Source organism: Hydra vulgaris, chromosome 11, assembly GCF_038396675.1.
Source record: "Hydra vulgaris chromosome 11, alternate assembly HydraT2T_AEP".
NCBI lineage: Eukaryota > Metazoa > Cnidaria > Hydrozoa > Anthoathecata > Hydridae > Hydra > Hydra vulgaris.
In genome coordinates, this window is record NC_088930.1 from 11,000,367 (window position 1) to 11,023,809 (window position 23,443).

The 23,443-nt window shown below is 28.3% G+C and overlaps 1 protein-coding gene across 1 annotated transcript; it reads left to right on the forward strand.

Moving 5' to 3' along the window:
• The first annotated feature begins 2,287 nt into the window (after nt 1-2,287).
• On the forward strand, nt 2,288-22,842 carry LOC136086841 (enhancer of polycomb homolog 1-like). The gene is made up of 14 exons (XM_065809335.1): nt 2,288-2,326; nt 7,502-7,658; nt 8,480-8,643; nt 9,189-9,395; nt 9,701-9,768; nt 12,360-12,440; nt 12,525-12,624; nt 13,289-13,329; nt 13,411-13,456; nt 13,547-13,603; nt 13,724-13,816; nt 13,913-14,175; nt 21,758-22,549; nt 22,620-22,842. Exons 1-14 carry the CDS (start codon nt 2,288-2,290, stop codon nt 22,705-22,707), a joined length of 2,196 nt encoding a protein of 731 aa, XP_065665407.1. The 3' UTR covers nt 22,708-22,842.
• The last annotated feature ends 601 nt before the right edge of the window (nt 22,843-23,443 follow it).

A 23,443-nucleotide genomic window follows, 5' to 3' on the forward strand; every position in this document is an offset into this window, starting at 1 on the left:
CTCCACTCGGTTTTCTGTGATCATATGATTGCTCTATCACCTGGCATTACAAACTGGCTTCCAGCATAAAGTTATCATATTTCAACAGCTCTAAATTTATATACAAGCTTGGTAACTACAAAAAAATCAACAAAGTATTCAGTAAGGTTGACTGGTCATCTATTGAGAAGACATAAACGTGAGCAAATATCTCAACTTGGGCTCAACAAATACAATGAATGTTGTCTTCAATTCATCCCTCGTATGCCAAACAAACCATCCCCTAAAAAGACCCATGGATGACATAAGAACTACTATCTCTTACTCATTCTTGAAGATAGGCTGGATGATGTAGTTCAAAATAGAAAATCACATCCCCGTTGGGGATATAGAGAAACTAGAAAGTTTGTTAAAAAATTAAGTTGTACTTCTCTGAAATCCTTCAAAATTGCTCTTCCAATGATAAGCGTAACCCTAAAAGACTGTTTTCATAGATAAATAGTAAATGCTCTGTAATAAATCAGACTTCATTTAAGCGAAGCAACAGTTCCAGTAGAGATTAGCTCTGACTCAAGATAGCCAACTCATTTAACAATCAATTTCAATCAGTTTTCAGCAAAGAGCCATCCAATGACAATCTTCCCTGTTTTGATCATAGAACTAACACATTCCTCAATAGCATATCATTACTGACTCTGGCCACTCTAATGAAAATCTCAGCACTAGATATATCTAAATCACTAATTGTAGTCCTCACATTTTACGCTTTTGTTCTACCTAAATGTCTTTTCCACTTACTCTCATCTTTCATAAGTATAGACAATGAGTGAAATTCCAATCTCACGCTCCAAAAGCTAACACCTTTCCTTAAAGAGCTGGGAACCGAACCATCAAACTACAGACCAATATCCCTTACCTCTGTGTAAAATAATGGAAAAAGCCCAAGAAGGCAATCATGCAGCATCTAAAATCAAACAATCTTTTAACAAATAGTCAACACGGATTTTAAAAAAGCAGTTCATTTTACAAATATTCCCCTTGAAACAATGAAGCTCTTGAGCTGATGTTGCACCAAAACTCTTCAGTTGGATCTAATATTAATTTTGCTAAGGCTTTTGACAAAGTCCCACATCATTGAAATACTTTATAAAATGTACCGAATTGAAGGCAATCTTCTCAATTGGAGAAGCGTTTCTACTCAACAAGTCTCAACAAGTCATCCTTGGCGACACTCCATACGAATTAGTTACCTGTAACATAGAAGTACGCAAGGATGTTCTTGGGTCCAATTTTATTTGTCAGATTTTCATCAATGATCTGCCAAATGTAATAAGCAAAAGAAAACAGTTGCAATCTCCAGCTTGATGACACTAAAATCCTATGCATTGTCAACTCACTTGCTCAACTTCAACTCTAATAAGATATTGACCAAACTGTTCGTTGGACTAAATCTTGGCTCATGGAGCTGAACGCGCTGATGCACTTTAGCCAAAAAAAGTAGCTCAAGTATATTACAATGGAGAAATTAGGCCCTTGTTCAAATAGCGAACTACATTGCAAACATACAGCCCTAAGCTAATAGAAATCACCAATGATCTTTAAGTAGAAACCCAATCCATCATTGCCTCATTTAAAGCAAATCAAATGCTGGCATCCTAAAACACACTTTCTAATCTCGTGATGCTTCTTTATGGAAACAACTATACTCCACCTACATTCGTTCTCTGAGTTACTCCACCTACATCCATCCTTTACTTGAGTCACAATTCCATCAAGTGTAAACCACAAAGACTTCACTTGTGAAAACTGCACGATGATTCTTTGACTTGTTCTACTTTTTTAACAATTGCATTGCGAATGCATGGAACATGTTACCAGATAAAGTAATCGGTTCTCCAACTGTCAAAAGCGAGCCTCGATAAACTCTAATATTACTAGAGCTCGCAGCTTTCCTTAGTGAAAGTTGCAATACGAGCTGCACTAAAACTAACTGTTATCTGACAGCCTATGAGTTTGTTTGTCAATTATTTTTACTTTTGTTGTAACAAATATATACTACCACTACTATATATACATATATATATATATATATATATATATATATATATATATATATATATATATATATATATATATATACATATATATATCATAAATTGGTAGTCTATTCAAACAGAGTGCTGAATGTACTAAAAGAACAGAGCAATAATAAGATTGAGTAAAAACACTTATTTAATTTTAGATTACTTCAACACTGTGCTTCACCATCAGTAGGTTCATCAGGAAGCTTCCTGATGAACCTACAATCATGGTGAAGCACAGTGTTGAACAGCATGTTCTTATCAATGTAATAGACAGTATTAGATTCCCCATCCAAATTCAAGAGAATCTTTAGAATAATGAGAACTTGCTAAATCTGGCCAAAATAAATAGTTAAAGTCTCCATGATACTTGTAAATGGAAGAAGTCGTTTTTCTAAACATTCATTAATATAGATTGATGAATTGATCGCTACAGCCTTGGAAGTGCGAGCAATCACTCGTCCGCGTGAGCGCATATGGCTATCCACATTAATCTTTTTGGAAATTTCTCTTTCCTATAAAACGGACAGCTTCTGGGCATGTCTTTTTGTTGTTTGTGTAGTATCCAGAATTTCCAGGCATGTTGTCCCCTGCAAAACAAAAGTATTTTTCGTCATAAATAACTAGAAGCGATTTTGTGTTATAGAGTTGGTTAACTAGTTTCCTGCTTCTTTCCTTTCCTTTATTTGTCGTTCTATAGTGTATTTTGGAGTTCAAGTTTTCTATATTTAATATTCATTTTTTTTAACGACAACCAATTGTCGATTGATTTACACCGAATTTAATACCTATTTTTCTCTGACTGACCCCTTTTCGATTGTTGACAAGTCTCGTTAATTTGTTTGCTTTCTCTAGTCCAGGATGTCGGACGGCCAGAGTGTCTATCAGAAAACGATTGAACAGTTTCAAGTCTTTTTAGGTTATCATATATTGTACTTCGGCAAATAATTTTCCTTTCAAAATGATTTACGACTTTTTTATATTAGGTTTATTTACAAAAAAAACATTTTTAGTCGCTTTCGAAAAGATTCTCGTTCAGCTGCATTTAAAATCATTTTAAATAATTGTGTTTCAAATAATAAAAATTATATTTTATAGAACGTTTATGCCTACGCATTAAAACCACAAAAACTAATTATTATGCTCAAATGGATGGATTTGTCCGATAACTTCCGCATCACCTGTTATATATATATATATATATATATATATATATATATATATATATATATATATATATATATATATATATATATATATATATATATATATATATACCAGGTCAACAAGTATGAAATGAGCATTTTTTTTTCAAAATAAAAACACTATTTTCTAATTGAAAAGTAAAAAATGTTTTATTCAAAGTATTTGCCATTGCTACACATTTTGACCACCTTTATCACAATTTTGGAATTCTCACGCCGATAAAACTGATCGTTTTTTGAGGCAAACCATTCGGAGACCCATTTTTTGACTTCTTCGTAGGAATTGAAGGGTTGCTCATTCAATGCGTGTCGTTGATGAAAATAAATGGTAGTCTGAAGATTAGTGTGGTATGTGGTAACTCTTCCCCAGCCAAGTGATGCTATCATTTCCTTGACCGCTTGCTGTATGACTCAGAGCATTATCATGCAACAAAACCATGGCCCATTCTGATCCTTTTTCGATCAATGCATAGTTCAAATTGATCATTTGTTGTTGGTAGCGTTGCGTATCAACAGTTTCGCCAGGTTATTTTTCATGATACACCACTTCCTTCTAGTCCCACCAAACACAGAGCATTGTCTTTTTCCGAATCGATCAGGCTTTGCAGTCGATGTTGATGCTTCTCCTGGATTTACCCATGATCTTTTGCATTGGGGATTCCTAAAATAAACCCATTTTTTCATCACCAGTCACAATTCGATGCAATACTGACTTCCTTTCGTGTTCGTGAGCGCAACATTCCACATGTGGTTTTTTGTTTTTCCATCTGCCTCATTCAATTCATGTGGCACCCATTTCCAGCACTTTTGGATCTCTTCATCGTATTGCTTGCAGTTCTGTGTCTTCAAACTTTTTGGTCGTCCCACATTCTTCATTTCGCACATCAAAATCATTATCTCTGAACCGTTGAAACTATACTTTGCATGTTGCTTCCGATTAGAGCATGATAGCAATAAGCCTCGACAAGCATTCGATGCGATTCTGCAGCCACTTTCTTCAAATGAAAACAAAAATTAGTGCTTTCCGCGAATCATCATTTTTGTCATTAGAAATTCGACATTTTTAACACGATTAAAAAATATGACGTTGTTTATACAATGACTTGATGTTTACTAAATATGTTTGACAGATGTTATAGCGACAACATTAAAAAAAAAATTAAGGCCCGTTCACAACAAATGCTCTATCAATACATTTGTAACTCGACGCTCACTTCATGCTTATAGACCTGGTATAAACACATGCATATACATTTACATATGCATAGAGGATTGAGGTTTAGTGTTGTGGGGAAGGGGCATGGGAATGAGTAGGGGCAACAAGGGTTAGAGATGGTACATTACCATTAGAAATGGGTTTTTTCACACTTGTGATAAATTTATTTTATTAATGCTTTTATATTCTTTTATTCTTTTATTTTTACTATTAAGTATTTAAAAGACACTAAAAAATAAGAAGTTTGAGTTTGCTGAGTTTACTTTGGTTAACAATTATTAATAAAAAAATTTAAAGATATATTTGCACAATACATATTACTGAAAGTAAGCATAAGAATGAAATTTACTCTCCTGCTAGTTTATACAAATTTTATGACGTAATTACAAAATAATAATTTTTTTTAGCTCATGCTAAATTAAATTTTTTTTTTTAATTTAAAAAAGAAACTTAAAACTTTAAACTTGTAGTTTGCCATCCATGTTGAAATTACATCATGTGAAAAGTTTTTTTAAAAAATAACTAAATAAAAAAACATCAAAATTTAACAATTTTTTGACAAAGATTTTGCCTGCGTAAACTGACTAACATAGGTGTGAAGGTGGGCACAATTATCCTGGAAAATTATAAGATTTAGCAGGGGTCTTCGGGGCTAGAAAAAAATTTATAATACTTAATATATTATAATTTTATGCTTAAATTTACTTATTTTATTTTAATATTGTCATAGATTCATAAGTTTTTACTTTTGTTTTAAACTTTTGGGTTTTTTTTTCTGTTTTTTTGACTAATTTCTTGCAAAATATATTGGAACTAAAATTGTAAAAAATTTTCTAGTAATAATCCAAAACCATTTAGATATTTTAATCTATATTGAATAAATTTAAATTTTAAGTTGAGTTTTGAATTGATTAGTTTCTCATTTTTATTAGAGGTTTGCCGGAACCAGTATATGTCAGGTCCTAATTCTGGGTACACAGCAGTAAAAACCAAGACCTGGTTCCTGGCACCGAATCACCAAATAAAAAATAAATTAGGCAACACTTTTTTTCTGTAATTCATTTTGAATTCTTTTATGATTTTTTGTTTAAAACAAATGATAAATGATTGATTGAAAACTTCATTTGAACAGAGTTTAGATTTTTTTAAACGGCTAAAAAATAAGTTCTCATTTCTGAGGAAGCACCCTCCTTTTTTTGTGTAGACCTTCTTTCTTTTTTTTTAAAGAAATTAACGATTTTTATAAGAAATTGTGGAATTTTTATTGAAATAAGGTAGTGTGCCCCCCACTTTGAAAACATTGTTGTTGGCCCTGTGAACCATTGATATCTTGTCTGACTTCTAAAACTTTATGGGAAAAAAATTCAGTTGAAAATGTTGGTTAAAAGGTGGTTGGTTTAAAACCAACCACCTTTTAATCAACTATTTAAAACGGTCTATGCAAAATATTAAATTTTCTTTAATTTTCGCAATTAAAATTGCAAAAAATGTATCTTTCTCTCGCTTTCTAAGCAATAAAATAGCCATTATTACTTGTTTTTTTTTCTTTTTATTTCTTTCGTATTCTCATATTATTTCGTTTACTCTAGGGTTTTTATATCTATAAATCAGTTTCCTTTTTGCAATATAATCTGCTACCAACGTTTTGCAATATAATATAGCAAAAATATATGTTCGAAAACGTAATTTAAGTGAGACACATCTAGATTTAGTACATAGGAATTATCAACTTCTGAAACTATCAAGAGGTTTTTTGTTTGAGGCACTATTTTTTATCTGGTTAATAATATTTCTACACAATTTAAAGTAACACTAAAACAAAATTTGTTTTATTATTTTTATTATTTATTAATTATAGTACATAAAGTTTATGTCTGTAAAAAAAAAATTTTGAAAGACACAAGGCTGGGTACATCAACAAAATGGCCAGTTCCAAATACCGAATTACCGGGTCCAAACCGGGCAGAGGCACATTTCTAATTCTTATATGAAATATTATTCCCAAACATAACAGCACAATGAGTTAAACAATAAATCTTCTTCTGTTTGTGACTTATTTTAAGTCTGTGCATGATGTATTTAAACAATTGATTTGACGCCATGATACAATGTGCCATCTTAAAACTTAATAATCTTTACTATATTAAATATTAGTTTTTTTATTAGTTGGAAAGTATGGAATACTAGTAAAACAAAAAGAATATATTAACAAAGTAAATATATTAAGTCGCTAAAATTTTCATTTCTCTATTCTGTGCATTGTCCAATTTAAAACTTTTATTCTTAAAAATCTATTCTTGTATGACATGGATATTATCTACCACTTTTTGTTTACTGAATTTCTATATAGGTACATTAAAAAAAAAGTTGATGGGAGTTTGATAATTGTATTGTTATAAAAATACTTAACAAAACATTGATTTCCTTGCGTGGTTTTTTTGGAGTTACCCATTAAAATAAGTTAAACTTTATAATTATAATAATTTATTTAATATAAGTTAAAATTTATTAATTATTCTGCATTATTGTTTGATAATATTTATATTTTTGTTCCAATATATTTTGCAAGAAATTTCAACTCTTTTCAAAAAAAAAACATTACAAAAGTTATTGAACTTTAAAAAGAAAATCACTCTCAAAATATTGCATGCTATGGTATACACTCAAAGGCAATTCTGCTAGAGTGGCAGTTGTAACATTTGAGACTCTTTAAGCTATTAAAAATAAACTGAAAATAGAAATGACTTGAAACTTTGCAGAAATGTGAAATGATATCATATAATTTAGTATTTTTATAGTATAATTTAGTACTACATCACTACTAGAAGTTAATAAATTATCAATTTTTTGTTCTAATAAAAATCTGGCATACTTATTAAGTAAAAATCAACCATTATTGTCAAATATAAAAAATTTTCTACATTGTTACTTGAGATTTGTACATCTTTTACACACATTTTGTTTAGGAACAAGGGAGGTTGTATTGTTATGATTAAAACTTGAAGTTTCAATTGTTTTAGGAACATCATTTACAACGAGCAATATCTGCTCAACAGATATATGGAGAAGCTCAGCGTCTTATTATTCCTACTCCTGATGCTGTCCTGTATCAAGCAGATTATGAACAACTCAAACGTCCTAATGTACAAATGCCAAAGCAGTTTATTCATGTTCAAGGTGATTTTTCATTATACATTTAAGTAGTGTTCAACTATCCAATTAGCCATTATGCTCATTTCAGTAAAATTTTACTTTTTTTTTTATAAATTTCTTTTGAAAGCAATAGAAAAAAATATATATATTTTAATTATAAATTTGTTTATTATGCATTTTTTGTTTTTTTAAACTAAAAATATATTTCGAAAAAATTTGTTTTTTTACTTTTTTTTATTTTTATGAATATTTAGTTACTATAATTTTGAAATATATTAAAATATAATTAATTAAAAATAAAAAATTTATAAGTTGGTCCTTGCACTTCTTATCTTATGCTATTAGTAAAAAATGAAAAGGTCAAATAGGAGTACGGTATAAAAGTTTTTAGTAGTGGTCTGAGCCACCTTAAAGGAGAATGATTACTCAATCACAGATAGTGCATAGCACCCTAAACAATTAGCTATCCAGTCGTATCAGCCTTGCTTATCAATTTAAATTTGTAACAAAGTGTACTTTATGTGATTTTGACAATAAGCATTAACAAAAGCTATGCATAACATAGATTTGTTAGTACTCTGTTATTTTGCAGCTATTAAAAGCTCACAGAACTCTGAAAACCTTACTGTTAATGTTTTTTTATTCCAATAACAAGTATCTTGATATTGGAAAAAAAAACTTTTTTCAATTGCTTGTTTTTTAAAAATTATGCTGAGAAATAAATGCTTGCTTTTTTTTCTAAATAATATAATTCACTCACAACAACAACAAAAATATAATAGTGTAGGTAATTTTATTGTGTAATTTTTATTTTTAAAACTAAATGTATTATTATTTCTTAACAGCTTTCACATTAGAAGATGAATTACCTGAATATGACTGTGATGATGATGATTTACAATGGATTGAAGCTTATAATAAAGACAAACCTAATAATGAGAAGATTACTCCACTAGAATTTGAAAAAATGATTGATATTTTAGAAAATAGCTCTGGCTCTAGAATTGACGTAAGATTTCTTTGTGTGTGTGTGTGTGTGTGTGTGTGTGTGAGTGTATATATACATATACATTTGCTGACTTTTTTACTTATTTTATTTCGATCGCCTTTTTCATTAAAACAAAAAGTAATAGAAAAAAAGGTTGTTGTCCCATCCCAAACCCTTATTTGATGTTTAACACAATAAACCTTAGCATAATCAGATTCATTTTGGTCTTTTAAATTTTAATTCCATCTTTGACTTAAATTTTAATTGCTCTAAAATCAAAAAGCAAAATTTTTATTAATATATAACTAGTATTAGTTAAAACTAATTGAAGGCTAAATTTGGAGATGGAGAGCTTAAGACTAATTGGAGATAAAACCATCAAAATAATTGGACTTAACAATTTATTAAAAACAAATAAATTATCTAACCCTTTCTATAAGCTTTAGAAAACCAATATAACTTATATTAAGTTTTTTCGAAATCAGCTTGAGTTATTCATATGTTGCATATTTCTCACCATTTATATACCCTATTATATGCATCTATTAAAATGTTTTATTTTTTAGCTTTTTCTCCTCAGTGATGCAAAGGCTCTTCTTAAAAAAGATGTTGGACTTGTTACTCAGCTATTTGATTATTGGAAGCCAAAAAAAATTAAAGCTACTGTACCTTGCTTGACTCCTACTGTACGTACTGAAAAAAAGGATGGTAGTGCCTTGCATGATCCTTATGTTGCATTTAGAAGAAGAATAGAAAAAATGCAAACTCGAAAAGTTCGTTTTTGTATTTTTATATTATCTTTGATTTATACAAACTATTAATTTTTACAAACTATTGATTTATAAACTATTGGCATTTTATAGAAATAATAATTCATAAATATAATATACTAATTAATATATAGTTTGGTTATTTTATTGATACAATCACTAATAAATATTAGTATTCTGCTATTGATTGTATCATTTTGGAGTTGATTGATTGATCAGTTCAAACTTTTCTGGATACAGTTCATTATAGAATTTTATAATAGGAAATTATGTTATTTATATATATATTTTATAATTTAATTCTCTAGAATCGTAAAAATGACGAAGCATCATATGAAAAAATGCTGAGCTTACGACGTGAATTAAATAGAGCATGGTAATTTTCTACATTAAAGTTTTGCATATACATATAGTTTAAAATTAAGTAAACACTGATGTGTATATATAGAATTATATCTCTCAGAATTAAGAAAAGTAAGGTTAGCGAAAATTGCCGACCTAAAACTGTGTCAGGTCAGCACAAAATTTAGAAACAGGGTTCGACAAATCAACTAACTGCAAACATTTGGCATAAAATTGAGAGAAACAAAGCCAAATTGTCTTTCAAAATGAACATTTTACCATTTTAATAGGAGTTTAAATAAAACAGATTTTATTTTAATTGTTTTATTTTGAATTGATAAAAGCTTGTTTTGTTTTTGTTTTTCCGTCTTATTTTAAGTGTTTTATTAAGGATTGGATGAAACAGTTTGTTTTTGTTTTTTGCATTTATTTTGAATTTATTTTAAAATATTTATAGTTTTTATCTTAATTATTTAATTAAGAATTAAATTAAATTTTATTTTGGTTAATTTATTTGAAATTTAATGAAATTCTAAATGAAATAATTCAAAAAAAAAAAAATTCATTTTTAAAAAAATATGTTAATGTTTCATTTAATTAAATAAAATATTCATTTTAATTTAGTTTTTTTTTAAATTAATTTGTTTAGGCTTTTAAAAAAAATTTTGTTTTGCCCTTTTCATTTTTTTCATTTTTTTACATAATCATTTAAGAACTTAAATAAGTATAATTTTTTCCATAATAATTTTAACTAATTTATTTAGAATTTAAATAAAATGTTTGTCTTTCCATTTTTATTTTTATTATTTTGTTTAATATATTTAAAAAAAAAATGTTTTTGTGTTGTTGTTGTTTTTATTTTGTTTTTTTTATCTAGATTTTTAATAAAATGTTCGTTTTGCCAAGTTTTAACTTCAAAGCATTCTTTTCACTGTTTTTATTTTAATTTAATTAGCAAGTGAATATGAAATTTTAAAATCTAAAAATGGCCATCCAACCAACACTTTTTTTTGTGCACTGGCATTAAATTTTAAATAGAGAAAACCATTTTGTCTTTTCTATAAGATAATATCTATATGATGAGGTGCTTTTTTAAAATATTTACATACAGACATGTATAAAGTTTATTTATTTGCAACATCTTCAGTCTTAACTGTTTGTAATTTACCATAAGCATTATTAAATTGACATGCATAGTTTTAAAGCTTGGTTTTATTAGCTGCTTTAAATAAATGAAAAAATGCAAGTCAACGCTTTATTTAAATTCAATACAAATATAAATGTATTATTTTAACTCTTAATAAAATAAAATGGCAAAATAAATGTTCTATATTCTACATTTTTGTATTAATTTTAATCTAAACTATTAAAATGGGTAAACAAATGTTTTATATAAAATAATAAAAAAAAAAATTGACATAACTAATGTTTCATTTAAATTCCTAATAAAATTAAAAAAAAGCTGCATTCATTTTTCAAATTATTAGGCAAATGAAGTTTGAAAGAAAAATCAGTAAATGCAGTGTTTGTTTTTCTGTCAACTTCATGCTAAACTTTTGCACATTAATAGATTGGTCAAACCTTTATTCTAACTTTTCTGGCAAGCTGATGTCAACCTAAAACAATTATTTGTCAATCTTATTTTTCTAATTCGGTGGGCTATTTAGATCTATATATAGATACAAAACACTTGTGACAGTAATTTTTGTAATCATCAAGCAGTTCTTATAATTGATATTTATTATGGCCTTGAGTTCTTCCAACCATGCAGTATTTATCTCTAAAAATCACCATCCTTTCATAGGTTTCTTCAGTTTAGGGATCAAGAAAAAGTTGCAGGAGGCCAAATCTAGTTAAATTTGTAGCTTAGCCATGGTTCTTGATTTGCTTTCGTTGGAAAAGTCATGTTTTTCCATTATTCTTGATGTTTATTTGTATTGCTCCTCTCGAATGGCATATAACTTTTGGGGAATACTCCTTCTTAACTGTACAACCCTGTGATAAGAACATCTAGTGCACTACATCACAGTAATAAAAAAAAATCAGTAAACAAAACCATGAAATTTAATTGAACTTGCCATGTTGTTCTTTTTCAGTTTCCTGGATACTTCTTTTTCTTGGTTCTCCTGGTTATTTCCGTTAGGACAATAAGGCTTCAGTTTTAAAATCACAATCATTTGCTCATGATTTGTTTTAAAAAGTTGCACAGTACAAGCCAATAAATATACAGCATCCTCAGCAATGTTTTTAATAGTGATTTGAAGTTATTTCAAAACAATTTTTTACTGCTTCAGCTTTGTTAATGCGCTGGGATGTTCAGAGCAAAAATCCATAATCTTGGAAGAATTTAAACCACTTCTAAATGTATAAATTTTTTTTCTCAGAGCAGGCACCACTGTCAACATTTCAAATATTTTTTTTGTTATTAATATTTATTAAAAATATTTTTGTATTAAAAAAAATATATATATATATATATATATATATATATATATATATATATATATATATATATATATAATTCCATAATAGAGTTATTTGCATTTAGTCTGTCCAAACTTTTGTTTGATGTATACATAAGTATAAAATATACTCAAACATGATGTTTTAACTTTTTATTTTTAGTCTGTTGATGGAGATGGTAAAGCTGCGAGAGGAGAAAAAACGTGATTTGCTTAAAACAACAATGAAAATTCTTGAAACAAGGTTTTCGAATAAACTATTTGTAATATCAATTTGTGATGTTTTCATTTTGTGCATAAATGATGAAAACTAGCAAATATGATTTAGATATTCAAATAAAGACTTTCAAGGTGATTTACTGTTTCAATGTTATGATATTCTAAAGCGCCAAGAGCAACAGCAGCCTCATTTTAATAAACAAGGAATTGTGAGTATCACTTGTTTTTTTAAAACATTAAAAAAATACTGTCTGGTTGAAAATTTGTTACCCTTAAATTTTTTGTTAGAATACCAGAGTTACAAAACTCAAAGATTTAAGTGTCCTCAAATTTCTGTACATAAAAGTATTTTTTTAAAGTTTTTTATTCTACTCTATTTTTTTTTTAAATTTTCTATTTCTATTAATATTTTTATTTTCTATTTTATTTCTGTTCTAGTTTTCCCTTGTTGAAAAAATTTTTTTGTAACTTGGATAATTTCTTGTAAATTTTTTTGTAACTTGGATAATTTCTAAATATTACAAAATGCAATTTTATTGTCAAACAAAGTAACCAAATAACTAATTTGGTTTTTTTATATGGTTCAAAGATTAAAAATGATTTTAAATATAAGAAATATGATTGTCTAATAGTAAAAGTTAGATATTGAAAAAGCTGCACACTGGTCTCATATTGAGAGAGGTTATATATAAGTTTGTGAGATGTTGTTTCTCTATACTGTTGTGTGGGTCTTAAAAAATTTAAGATAAAATTTGAATAAAATTTTTGATTGACTGATTTCTTCTTAAAATGTTCTTTTGACTTATGTTTAATATATTTATTTATTTTCTGCAATTGTATGTATTTATATAAAAAAATTTAATTTTAATAAAGGACGAAAAGATCAAGAAAGATTTAACAGCAGACGAAGCCCGGTTAGTTTTTAACTATTTTTATATTTTATGTTATCAGAATTCAGACAAACTTATGTCAATGTTATTTTTATTTTGTTTTAGGAGACGCCATAAGTTATTTAAACAACGCTCGGCTATGCAACAACAGGTAATAAAATGTTTATTTCAACTTATTTTGATTTTTTTTTTTTTTTTTTTTCTTTATTTAGAAAATTTTAAAATGTTTGTTGATATTTAGTCAGCTGCATTTATGTCAACAGAAAATATTCAACAACCTGAAAACTCTTCTCAAACGGTTTTAATTATTTTTTGGCTTTTGTAAATAAATATTTAAATTTTATGGTTGATCAATTAATTTTTTTTTTAATAGTTATTTTTGTTTTGTATGTGCAAAAAAAGTTTACAATTAATGTAGGTCTCACAAACTCGTGACATTGATTTAATATCAAATGATTGTCCAGATGGAAAGTATACTTTTAAACGCGAAAAGGGTGTTAGTTACAATGCTGTAAGTTTTTGTTTTTTTTATGTTTGTTAATATTTGTTTTTGACATTTGCTAATAAAGTTGCTTTTACTTTTTTATTTCTTATGTTTCTTACATAGCCTCTATATGATTTTATGGGTAATTGGCCATGGACTCATCCTGTTGAAGGAGGATGTGGTGATTCAAGGTTTTGTTACAGTTCTACTTCAGTTAATAAATCCCATCACTTTATTGGTTTTGCAAGGCGTAGAGTAGGTAGAGGAGGGAGAATTTTGTTTGATCGTGCATATAGTCCTTACGATGATTACTTAAATAAATCAACTGTTGAAGTTAAAAATAATAACATAAAAATTGATTCAATTGAAGATAGAGTACCGCCATGGTAAGTTTATTTTAAAGTCTTATTTTGCTAAGAAGTAAACCTAATAATACAAGTGCATATTAATAATATGACCTGTATGTATTTTGCATATTAATTATGTATTGCATATTAAATATGATATACATTATTTGCCACACAAATATACATATTATATATATATATATATATATATATATATATATATATATATATATATATATATAGTGGCGGATCTAGCTTTTTGGGGGCCCAGGGCTTAAAAATAGCAAGGGGCCCTAGTCCTACACGAATAAAGATTTTTAATTGATTATGCGATTAATTAATTTTCGGTTCATTATTTAAATAAATTGAAAGACAATATTAAAAATTAATTGTTTTTATTATTATTATTCCTATTCACTAACAATCACAAATATCGTAAATATTTAAGCATAATAAATTCATAACAAAAACAAGTTATTTAATTTTGAGATTTTTAATGACGTATTTTTCGAACCTTTATTAGGGCATATTCCTTTATAACCTCATCGTAGTTTAATGACTTTGTAATTTTATGTTCTATGGATAGAAGCATTAAATCAGCCAATCTGTCATCACTCGTTGTATTTCTTTGCTTATTTTTAATATAGCTCATTCTGGAAAATGATCTTTCTGCTTCACAATTGGTTATAGGTATTGTAAGGAAAATTTTCATTACTGTGTACAAATTCGGAAAAGTATCGATAAGGTGTTTGTCATAAATTATTTTAAAATTTCAGCACAATTAATTTGGCTTTGCTTGTTAACTACAATTATGTTAATATATTCTTTAAAATAAATGCATTCATTTTTCAGCGTGGCAAAATCTTCAATATCCTCTTTATAAAACTTACATGCATTCTGCATACTGGATTCATCTATTATTTTTGTTTTCTTGTTTCCAATATCAAATAAGAATTTTGAAATTTGTCCAAAACTATATTTAAGATTTCAATTTTAAATTTGTTTTTCCCTGTTAAGTTGCTCCCACACCCTGTTGTACCGTCTGAGTATCTTAGTATTCTTTTTCTTTTATCTTTATATTCCGAACTAAGGTAATTAGTCAAAGTTTTTGCTAATATCTCGTATTGGGTCAATTCGGTGTCGATATTGTTTCTTTTTTCTTTAATGAATCCTTCAAGTGATGAAAGAAGAGCGGAAGCGTCTAACAAATCTAGTCCGGCTGTCTGTAATTTTTTAATTACTTTATTAATTCTTTCCAGAATTTGTTCCCAAAAAATAACCAAAATTCCATTTTCCAATGAAGTCATTTTTGAAAATAATGTCTTCGCTTCTTCTCTTTGGTCCATTTTTTCTTGGTCATCGTTTGCAATTGATTTTAAAACCGTTAAAATTTCTTCATAATTATTTTTTAAAGCTTTAACAGCTTCATAATGGCTGCACCATCTGGCTTTGCCTAAATTTTTTAGGGTGTGTGTTTTCTCATTTAATTTTAAAGCGTCAGTAATTGCATTCCATTTTTTAGTAGAACTTGAAAAGAACACAAATAATTGCTGAATTGTACCGAAAAATATTACAACTTCATGCACAACTTTTGCGGCTTCTATCCCTATCAGATTTAAACTATGTGCTGCACACGGTGTATATACTGCCAACTGATTTTCTCTCTGCAGTAGTGCCCTTAAGCCGTTATATTGGCCTGACATGTTGGCGGCATTGTCGTATGATTGGCCGCGACAATTTTTGATGGACAAATTATTTGTATCTAATATTGTTTTGACTACATTTAGTAGAGATTTTCCAGTATGTGAAGTGATTGGGGTAATTGTTAAAAATCGCTCGAATACATCACCTTGATAGCAATATCTTAGTATAATAGCGAGTTGATCAACATGCACCACATCCGGGGTTGAATCAACAACAATCGAATAATATTTTGTCTAGTTGACTTCCTCTATAATTGTTTTTGTTACTTTTTTCGCCATTAATATAATAATTTCTTCATACACAGTTTTGGTTAGGTAAGAAACAGAGTGTTTTTTTCCTGAACATTTCTGTATGTGCTCTTTAAAAAACGGATCGAATTCAGCAATCAATTCCAAACAGCCCATAAAATTGCCATTATTTGGAACACTAAATGTTTCATTGTGACCACGAAATGCTAAACCTTGTTCACTCAAAAACTTAACAACAGCAACAACACGCTTCAAAATTTTATAAAATTTATCTGATTCCTGCTCCAATTCTTGCATTAATTGTTTATCGATTGTATTTTTCCTTTCTTTTCGCGTTGTCCAATTTATAACGGCGTTCTTGTGCGGCGTAGAATTTTCGTGGAGTATGACATATTCCTCTCCATGTTTCCAATCAGAGAACCCTTTGGAAAATGCTTGTACGTTTATAGAAAATAGTTTGCACATTAAACAATATATGTTTCCTGTGCTTTTCGAATAACATATCCAATTTCTTGACACTGGCTGTGCATTTTTAAGCCGTTTTTTAAATAGTTCTTCAGAAAAATATCGATTTTGTGTTTTTGAAATTCTGCACGAAGCTGCATAATCACGTTTAGGGAAACCCTTATTTTGAAAATATGTCCTATCTTTGGTTAAATAAAAATTAATGAAATCGCTATTTAATATATCGGGCCATGTGCCCAAATCACAAAAATTATCTTCGGAGGGCAGTTTAACGATGTATGGGGATGTTTGAATTTCTGATGATTCAAATATTGAAACATTTTGATCATTATTTTTATCTTTAATTTGAGCTGAAGATGTTTCGTCGATCTGGGATTGGATTGAAAAGAAGTTGGTTAATGTTTTACATTTTTTTTATTGCGTCTTGCTTCTGTTCTGCTAATTTTCTTTTTTGACACCCACTTTTATATTTACGACCCGTCATCGTTAAACCTATATAGAAATAAAATTTATATAAATTTTATTTAATATGTTATAATTTTAATACCGAGCGAATGAAAAATAATCAGTGGAATTTGCACAAAAATAAACTTAATCATTCAAAGCTGAGTCGCAGGTGCACTATTTTTACAAAAGCTAGCAAAGACACTTAACAATTTTTCAATACAAAAGCATTTGAACATCATTGTAGCGATAACAATGCCAATGCAATTTTTATTCTCTATTCTAAAAATTTAGTTTTCGTTCGCTTGAATTTTCACATACACTTACTTATGTTTGAAATAATTAATTATTTAACCACCTTTACATTTGATAAATGAATATTCACGATAATATGTTAAATTTCTCTTTTCATACAGGCCCCTAACTGGTCGGGGCCCCGGGCTTTAGCCCATATATAGATCTGCCACTGTGTGTATATATATATATATATGTGTGTGTGTGTGTGTATATGTATATATATATATATGTGTGTGTATATATATATATATATATATATATATATATATATATATATATATATATATATATATATATATATATATATATATATATATATATATATATAGATACAGTATTGGCCATTAATAACAACCCAGCATGTTTTTTTTTTTTTGATATCATTGGACTTTGATTGATATTAAATCAATGATTGTTTGACTCATTATAAATATAAAAAATGTATATTGATGAACATTCTTTTTTCTTTTTTTTTTCAAATAAATGGCATATATCTCATAATCTAAAATAATTGTTATGGCCAAACTTAACAATCCACTGTATTATTTCAAACCTCCTTCAAAATTTTGGTTAAAAATTTTGTTTGTGCTTATTTGCTAACTATTTATAATTATTTGAGAATTTTTATTTAAATTGTTATAAATATTTGAAAAATTTGCTTGAAATTGAATAGAAAAATGATTATCTAATTAATAGCAATATTTCAGCTATAAAACAATCAAATTGACTGGGAAAATGATTGGAAGTACAAAAATCAACTGATATTAAAGATACAATACAATTCAAAATCTTTTATGTCCTGCAAAGCTCAGCATTTCAAATAAAAGAAATAAATGTTTACTTATTCGCATAGTGAAAAAAAAAAGATAGTTATCATCTACTGATCTTGAAAAGGACAAAAAGCTTCTGGTGTTGTTGCTAGTGCTCAAACAATTAGGATAATACTACAAAAACACAATTAAATGTGGCGAGCGGCCTGAGAAAAACTATTACTATGTTTATTATGTTGACATAGTTATAGTAAAGCTACTTTATGTCTATTGATAAAACATCAGAAAATAAGAAAAAACTGGCGTTTAACTCATAAAGTTTGGTCTATGAGCATGTTGCACAAAGATTTTTTCAGAGATGAAATAAATGTTGAAGTTGATTTAAGAAAAAACCAAGTAATGCTGAGAAGAAAGCCACATAACAAAATGGACTTAAGTTGTTCTACGAATAGAATAAAACATGGTAGTGTTAGTATAGGCATCTGGGTCTGCATGAACTATGAATGTGTCAGTCATTTCAAAATATTTGATGGAAGGCTTGATTCTCTTAGATATTTAGACATTGGATAATTATTTGATGCCTTTTATTGACATTCTCCCAAAAGATTCTTGCCTTTTCATAATCTTCAAATCTGAGCCTTTTCACAAGATAGTGCTACATGCTGCTAAGATTTGCAAGCAATTGTTTGGAGAAAACAACATTAAAACCATGCCTGTCAGTAGTCCAGATCAATTACATAGAGAATTTGTGGTCTGGGTTAAACCACAAGTAAAATTGAAATAAAATGATTTGAACCAGCTGAAAGAATTAGTAACAAAATTACTGAATAGTGATTCAAAAGAGATTACTCGGAATTTAGTGAACTTCGTGCTGAGTCATACCAATGAATGCTTAAAAGCAAAAAGATTGTCAACAAAATATTAATTCTTTTTTTTTTTTTTTTGTATTTTTTTATTAAGGTTTTTTAATTTTATTTTTGTGGTTAGTTTATTTTGACCACTTTTTTTTTTTTTTTTGTATTTTTTTTGACAAATAATATGAACAAAACATCTTCGCTTTTAAAAAGGCTGCAAGCAACCACTAATTAGAGTTTCTGGAAGAAAAAAGATAAAGATTGTAGAGCAAGATAACAATTGACAGACGACTTAAAGGATTGCAAATTATATGAATCAGGAAAGCAAGATAAAGGAAGTGAATTCCAAAGAACTGATGTTCAGGAAAAAACTAGACGAATAAGAGTTTTTGGAGCACTTAGGAACAGTCACAGAAAAAGGATGAGACTTAATTGAATGACAAGTAACATGAGAATGAATTTTAGTAGATGGCACAAGAGACGCTAGCTCTTTAGAGCAGTGCCCATTGTAGTATTTGTAGAAAAGAGAAAGAGAAGCAACATTATGGCGATGTGATAATGGTTGGAAGTTGGCTGCAAGAGCAGGCCCAACTATGTTTACAATGCATTTTTGCACCTTGTCTAAAAGAGAAAAAGCATTATTAGAAGATCCGCCCCAGATATGGCAACAGTATTCCATAAAAAGCCAGATTTGAGATTTATAGAGATGGAGAATAGAATCCAGAGTAAGAAAGTGTTGAGCTTGATAAAGAGATGCTACCTTAGCAGATGCTAGTTTTGCAACAGATTGGATATATGGTTTCCAAGAAAAATTGGAAGTAAGAGTTGATCCTAGAAGATGAAGAGTAGATGACTCATCGAGTACATTACCGTTCATAAATATAGGAAGATCTAAATTATTACGATAACGATTGACTTTTATCTGAATTAAAGTTCACCAGCCACTGTGAGCCCCATGCTGTAGCAGAAGTTAGATCCTTTTCAAGCTCACATGCCCCTCCAAGCAAAAGTTGTGGGCTTTAATGCCTGCAGAGTCACTGACACTAGAGCCAAGCCATTAAGTGTGATGAGCATTAAAGTCACCGACAACAATAATCTTAGCTGATGGATAAAGAGAGAGGGCTCGGTCAATTTGATCAGAAATAACATCATAAAGAGTGTAGTCTTGAGATGAAGGAGAACCATATAGAACAAAGAGAAAGGTGAGAGAGTGAAGTGGTGCTAAACAAAAGCATGTGAAAGAATAGTCTGTGGATTCAAACCTAGTTTCCCGACAAATGGGTGAATTTTTGCAAATATAAATGCTAAATGTAATTCATACTAAAATAGCATGATGGATTGTTATTTATGGCCAATACTTTATATAAGAGGTAAAAACTAAAAAATATGAATGGGTACAACCCATAAAGAGTTAAGAGTCATACCATAAAGGGGAAAAGCTGAAAAATAATGTTATAAGAATTTTGTCAAAAATTCTTTGTCCAAAATGCCAAATTATCTTATAGCAAGTTCTTTTAAAATACTTATATAAATTTTAGATATGACAATATTCTGGCCAGTTTGCAAGGTTATCTGCATTGTGTATACTCTTTTCTTGTTAAGACATGTGACACTGTTTTTGCTTAGTGTGATTAAGCTGAATTGGGTCAGATAGCATTTACCATCTAATACTTCTTGATGAATTAAATGAGTTTTTAATGCGTTTGTTTAATGTATTGTTAAATAGATTTCTTGATATAGTTGGCTAGGCGCAAAATTGGGCTGCAAAATGCCATTTTCAGAAAATCTATAGCAATAATAAATGTTTTGTTTGACTTATTTTATCAGTAGATTTAGAATAAAGTATTTTCCATTTTAACTGAAATGATTTAATATAAAATAAGATTGATAATTAATGATGAGCTTCTGTTTTATAAATTTTTCAACTGCTTTTTACTGGTTTAAATATTTTAGAATCATCTTTTTTTTTTTTTTTCGTTTAATTTTTGTCTACAAAAGTGCAGTTGAGTTCTTGAGTTGTCTTTCATTGAGAAGTTTTAATCTTTATGATCAAATATGATTTTTATCCTTTTTATCTGTATTTTTTTTTTAACGTTCTTTGATTCACTCTCAGTATGTTTAAAAATCATATAGATAATATTTATAGTACCATCTACATAATTGTTTTAAAGTGGTTTTAAGTGAACTTTTTATAAACAAGTCTATTGTTTTATCTTTTTATCAACATGTCTATTGTTTTCTTATTTTGAATTTTTTTTCAATTTTAAAGTCCATTTCTCTATAAAAAAAAAAAATTTAAATCATTCAAATACTAGAGTAACAAACGTTTTAAAACATTAATTTGCTATATATTTTCATATTAAGATTTACAGGCGTAATGTCTCTTGAAATCCAGTTTCAGTATTGTCATTTAAGTTTTGATTTAGTTCATTTTATTTGAAAAATTAATGAAAGTTATATTACAGATGTTTATAAAGATAAATTATTTCTTAATATTGAATCCTTAAAAAACAAAGTAATACGTTATTTTATTATTATTTATTCATTGTTATGTTTCTTTTTGCAACATTGTATTAATAAATATCAACTATGGTAGGGCAAAAAAATCTATTGCAAACAAAATAATGGTTAAAGGATTTTTATTAAAATATTTAAAGAACTTTTCAAATTTTTAAAGAACTATAGTTTTCAAATTTTTAAAGAACTATAGTTATAATATTTTTTCAAATTTTTAAAGAACTATAGTTTTAAAGAACTATAGTTTTCATACATTTTTTGTTAATTACTGTTTAATTTCTACCTATTATCTTTCTAATTAATTATCATATTTATCTTTTAGGCCACATTTCAAGGCTCCACTGGATTTATCTAATAGTGACAGTGATAATCTCATAGCTAAACCAGAACCAATTAGTAGTAAATGTTTAAATAAATGGATTCATAAAAGTACATTAGTAAAAACTAAATCAATGACACCATGTGTCAAATTAGATAAAAGTACCAGTTATCAGCCATCTAGGTTACGACTGCATCCATACTCTACAAAGATTAAAACGATGCATTCTTTATCTGTTAACAATCGTTTATTTTTGGAATCTATTGCTTCAAATTTAGTGAAAAATTCCGATTCTAAACATATATTTCTTAAGAGAGTTAAAAATGAGAACACAGCATATCTTCCTGCTAATTCATCATCTGGACAAATCCCAGCAACAAATGTGCTGTCTCCATTAAAATCACCTTCGGTTGCGCCTGCTTCGTCAGTATATCAACTAAATTTTCCTTTATCTTTGGTAACTTCTATTCCCAAAACCGTAGTAATTAATAATTGTACTGTTAGTCAAAAATCCTCTAGTAAGTTAAGTGAAAAGTCTGATAACTCAAATAGAACTTCACAACTTATTGTTGTAACGTCTCAACCTGTTGTATCTCGAAATTTAAACAATACTATACAGCAAACCCCTGTTGCGCATAAAAACTTACCACCTCAAGCCAAAGTTAAAATAAACTCTTTTCATGTTCAACCAGTTAGTTCTGTACGAGCTAATAAACTTAGTATTTCAAATGGCCTTTCGATTAGTCATTCTACTGTTGTGACCAATGGAGTGTCAGATGTTTCACAGCTTGCAAGGTCAGTGTTATTTATAATTATTATTTATATAATAATTCAACCGTTATTTCTTATAGTATTGCTTGTTTAGATCTCGAAAATCTTTACCTGGTTTTAATACTCTACGGCGTACCTCTACGGATATAAGTACAACTTCTCCTGTTACTGTCGGTAAATAAACGGAACATTTTTTTGTTCACTGTTAGAAGTATAATGACGATTCATGTTAATTTTTTTCTTGTTCAAAATTTTCTCTCGTGTAATACGATTTATCTCTTACAATATATGCGTATAATTTAATACGTAAAAACAAATCGAGTTGTTTTCTGGCTTATTTGTGGTATTTGAAGAGCTATAGTCTCTATTTAGCTCAAACCAAATATATACTTTCAAACGAACTAATATAGATCTATGTATATATATTATATAGATATATTGTATATAGTTTTCATTTTTAAAAGTTTTTGTAAGTTATTTATTTTCTTTTATAAACACATTAAAAATAAAAGTTACCTAAGTTGAGTAAGATACTTCGGATTTGAAAGCTTTACGAATTAATTGAAAATGTACCGGGTATGACTTTTTCATAATTGGTTAGTTGCGGAAATGCCGGATGTGCCGCTGTACACTATAGGGTAAAGTGACCATTTTAATACTTTATGGGTTGAAATTTATTGATTTTGCCATATTTAGTAATTTTGCCATTTTTTTAGAAATTGTTACCGAAATAATCAGGAGAAATCGTATAAATGATATTTTAAACTCTTAATGACAATTAAGAGCTTTTTTTTTTGCTAATAGCGATATTCGTTATTAATTAATACTTTTTAATTTAAAAATATCCAGTATTATTCTACAATCACTTTTTCGAATTCGAAATGCTTACAGTTTTAGCCGTTTTAACATCGTTAATAA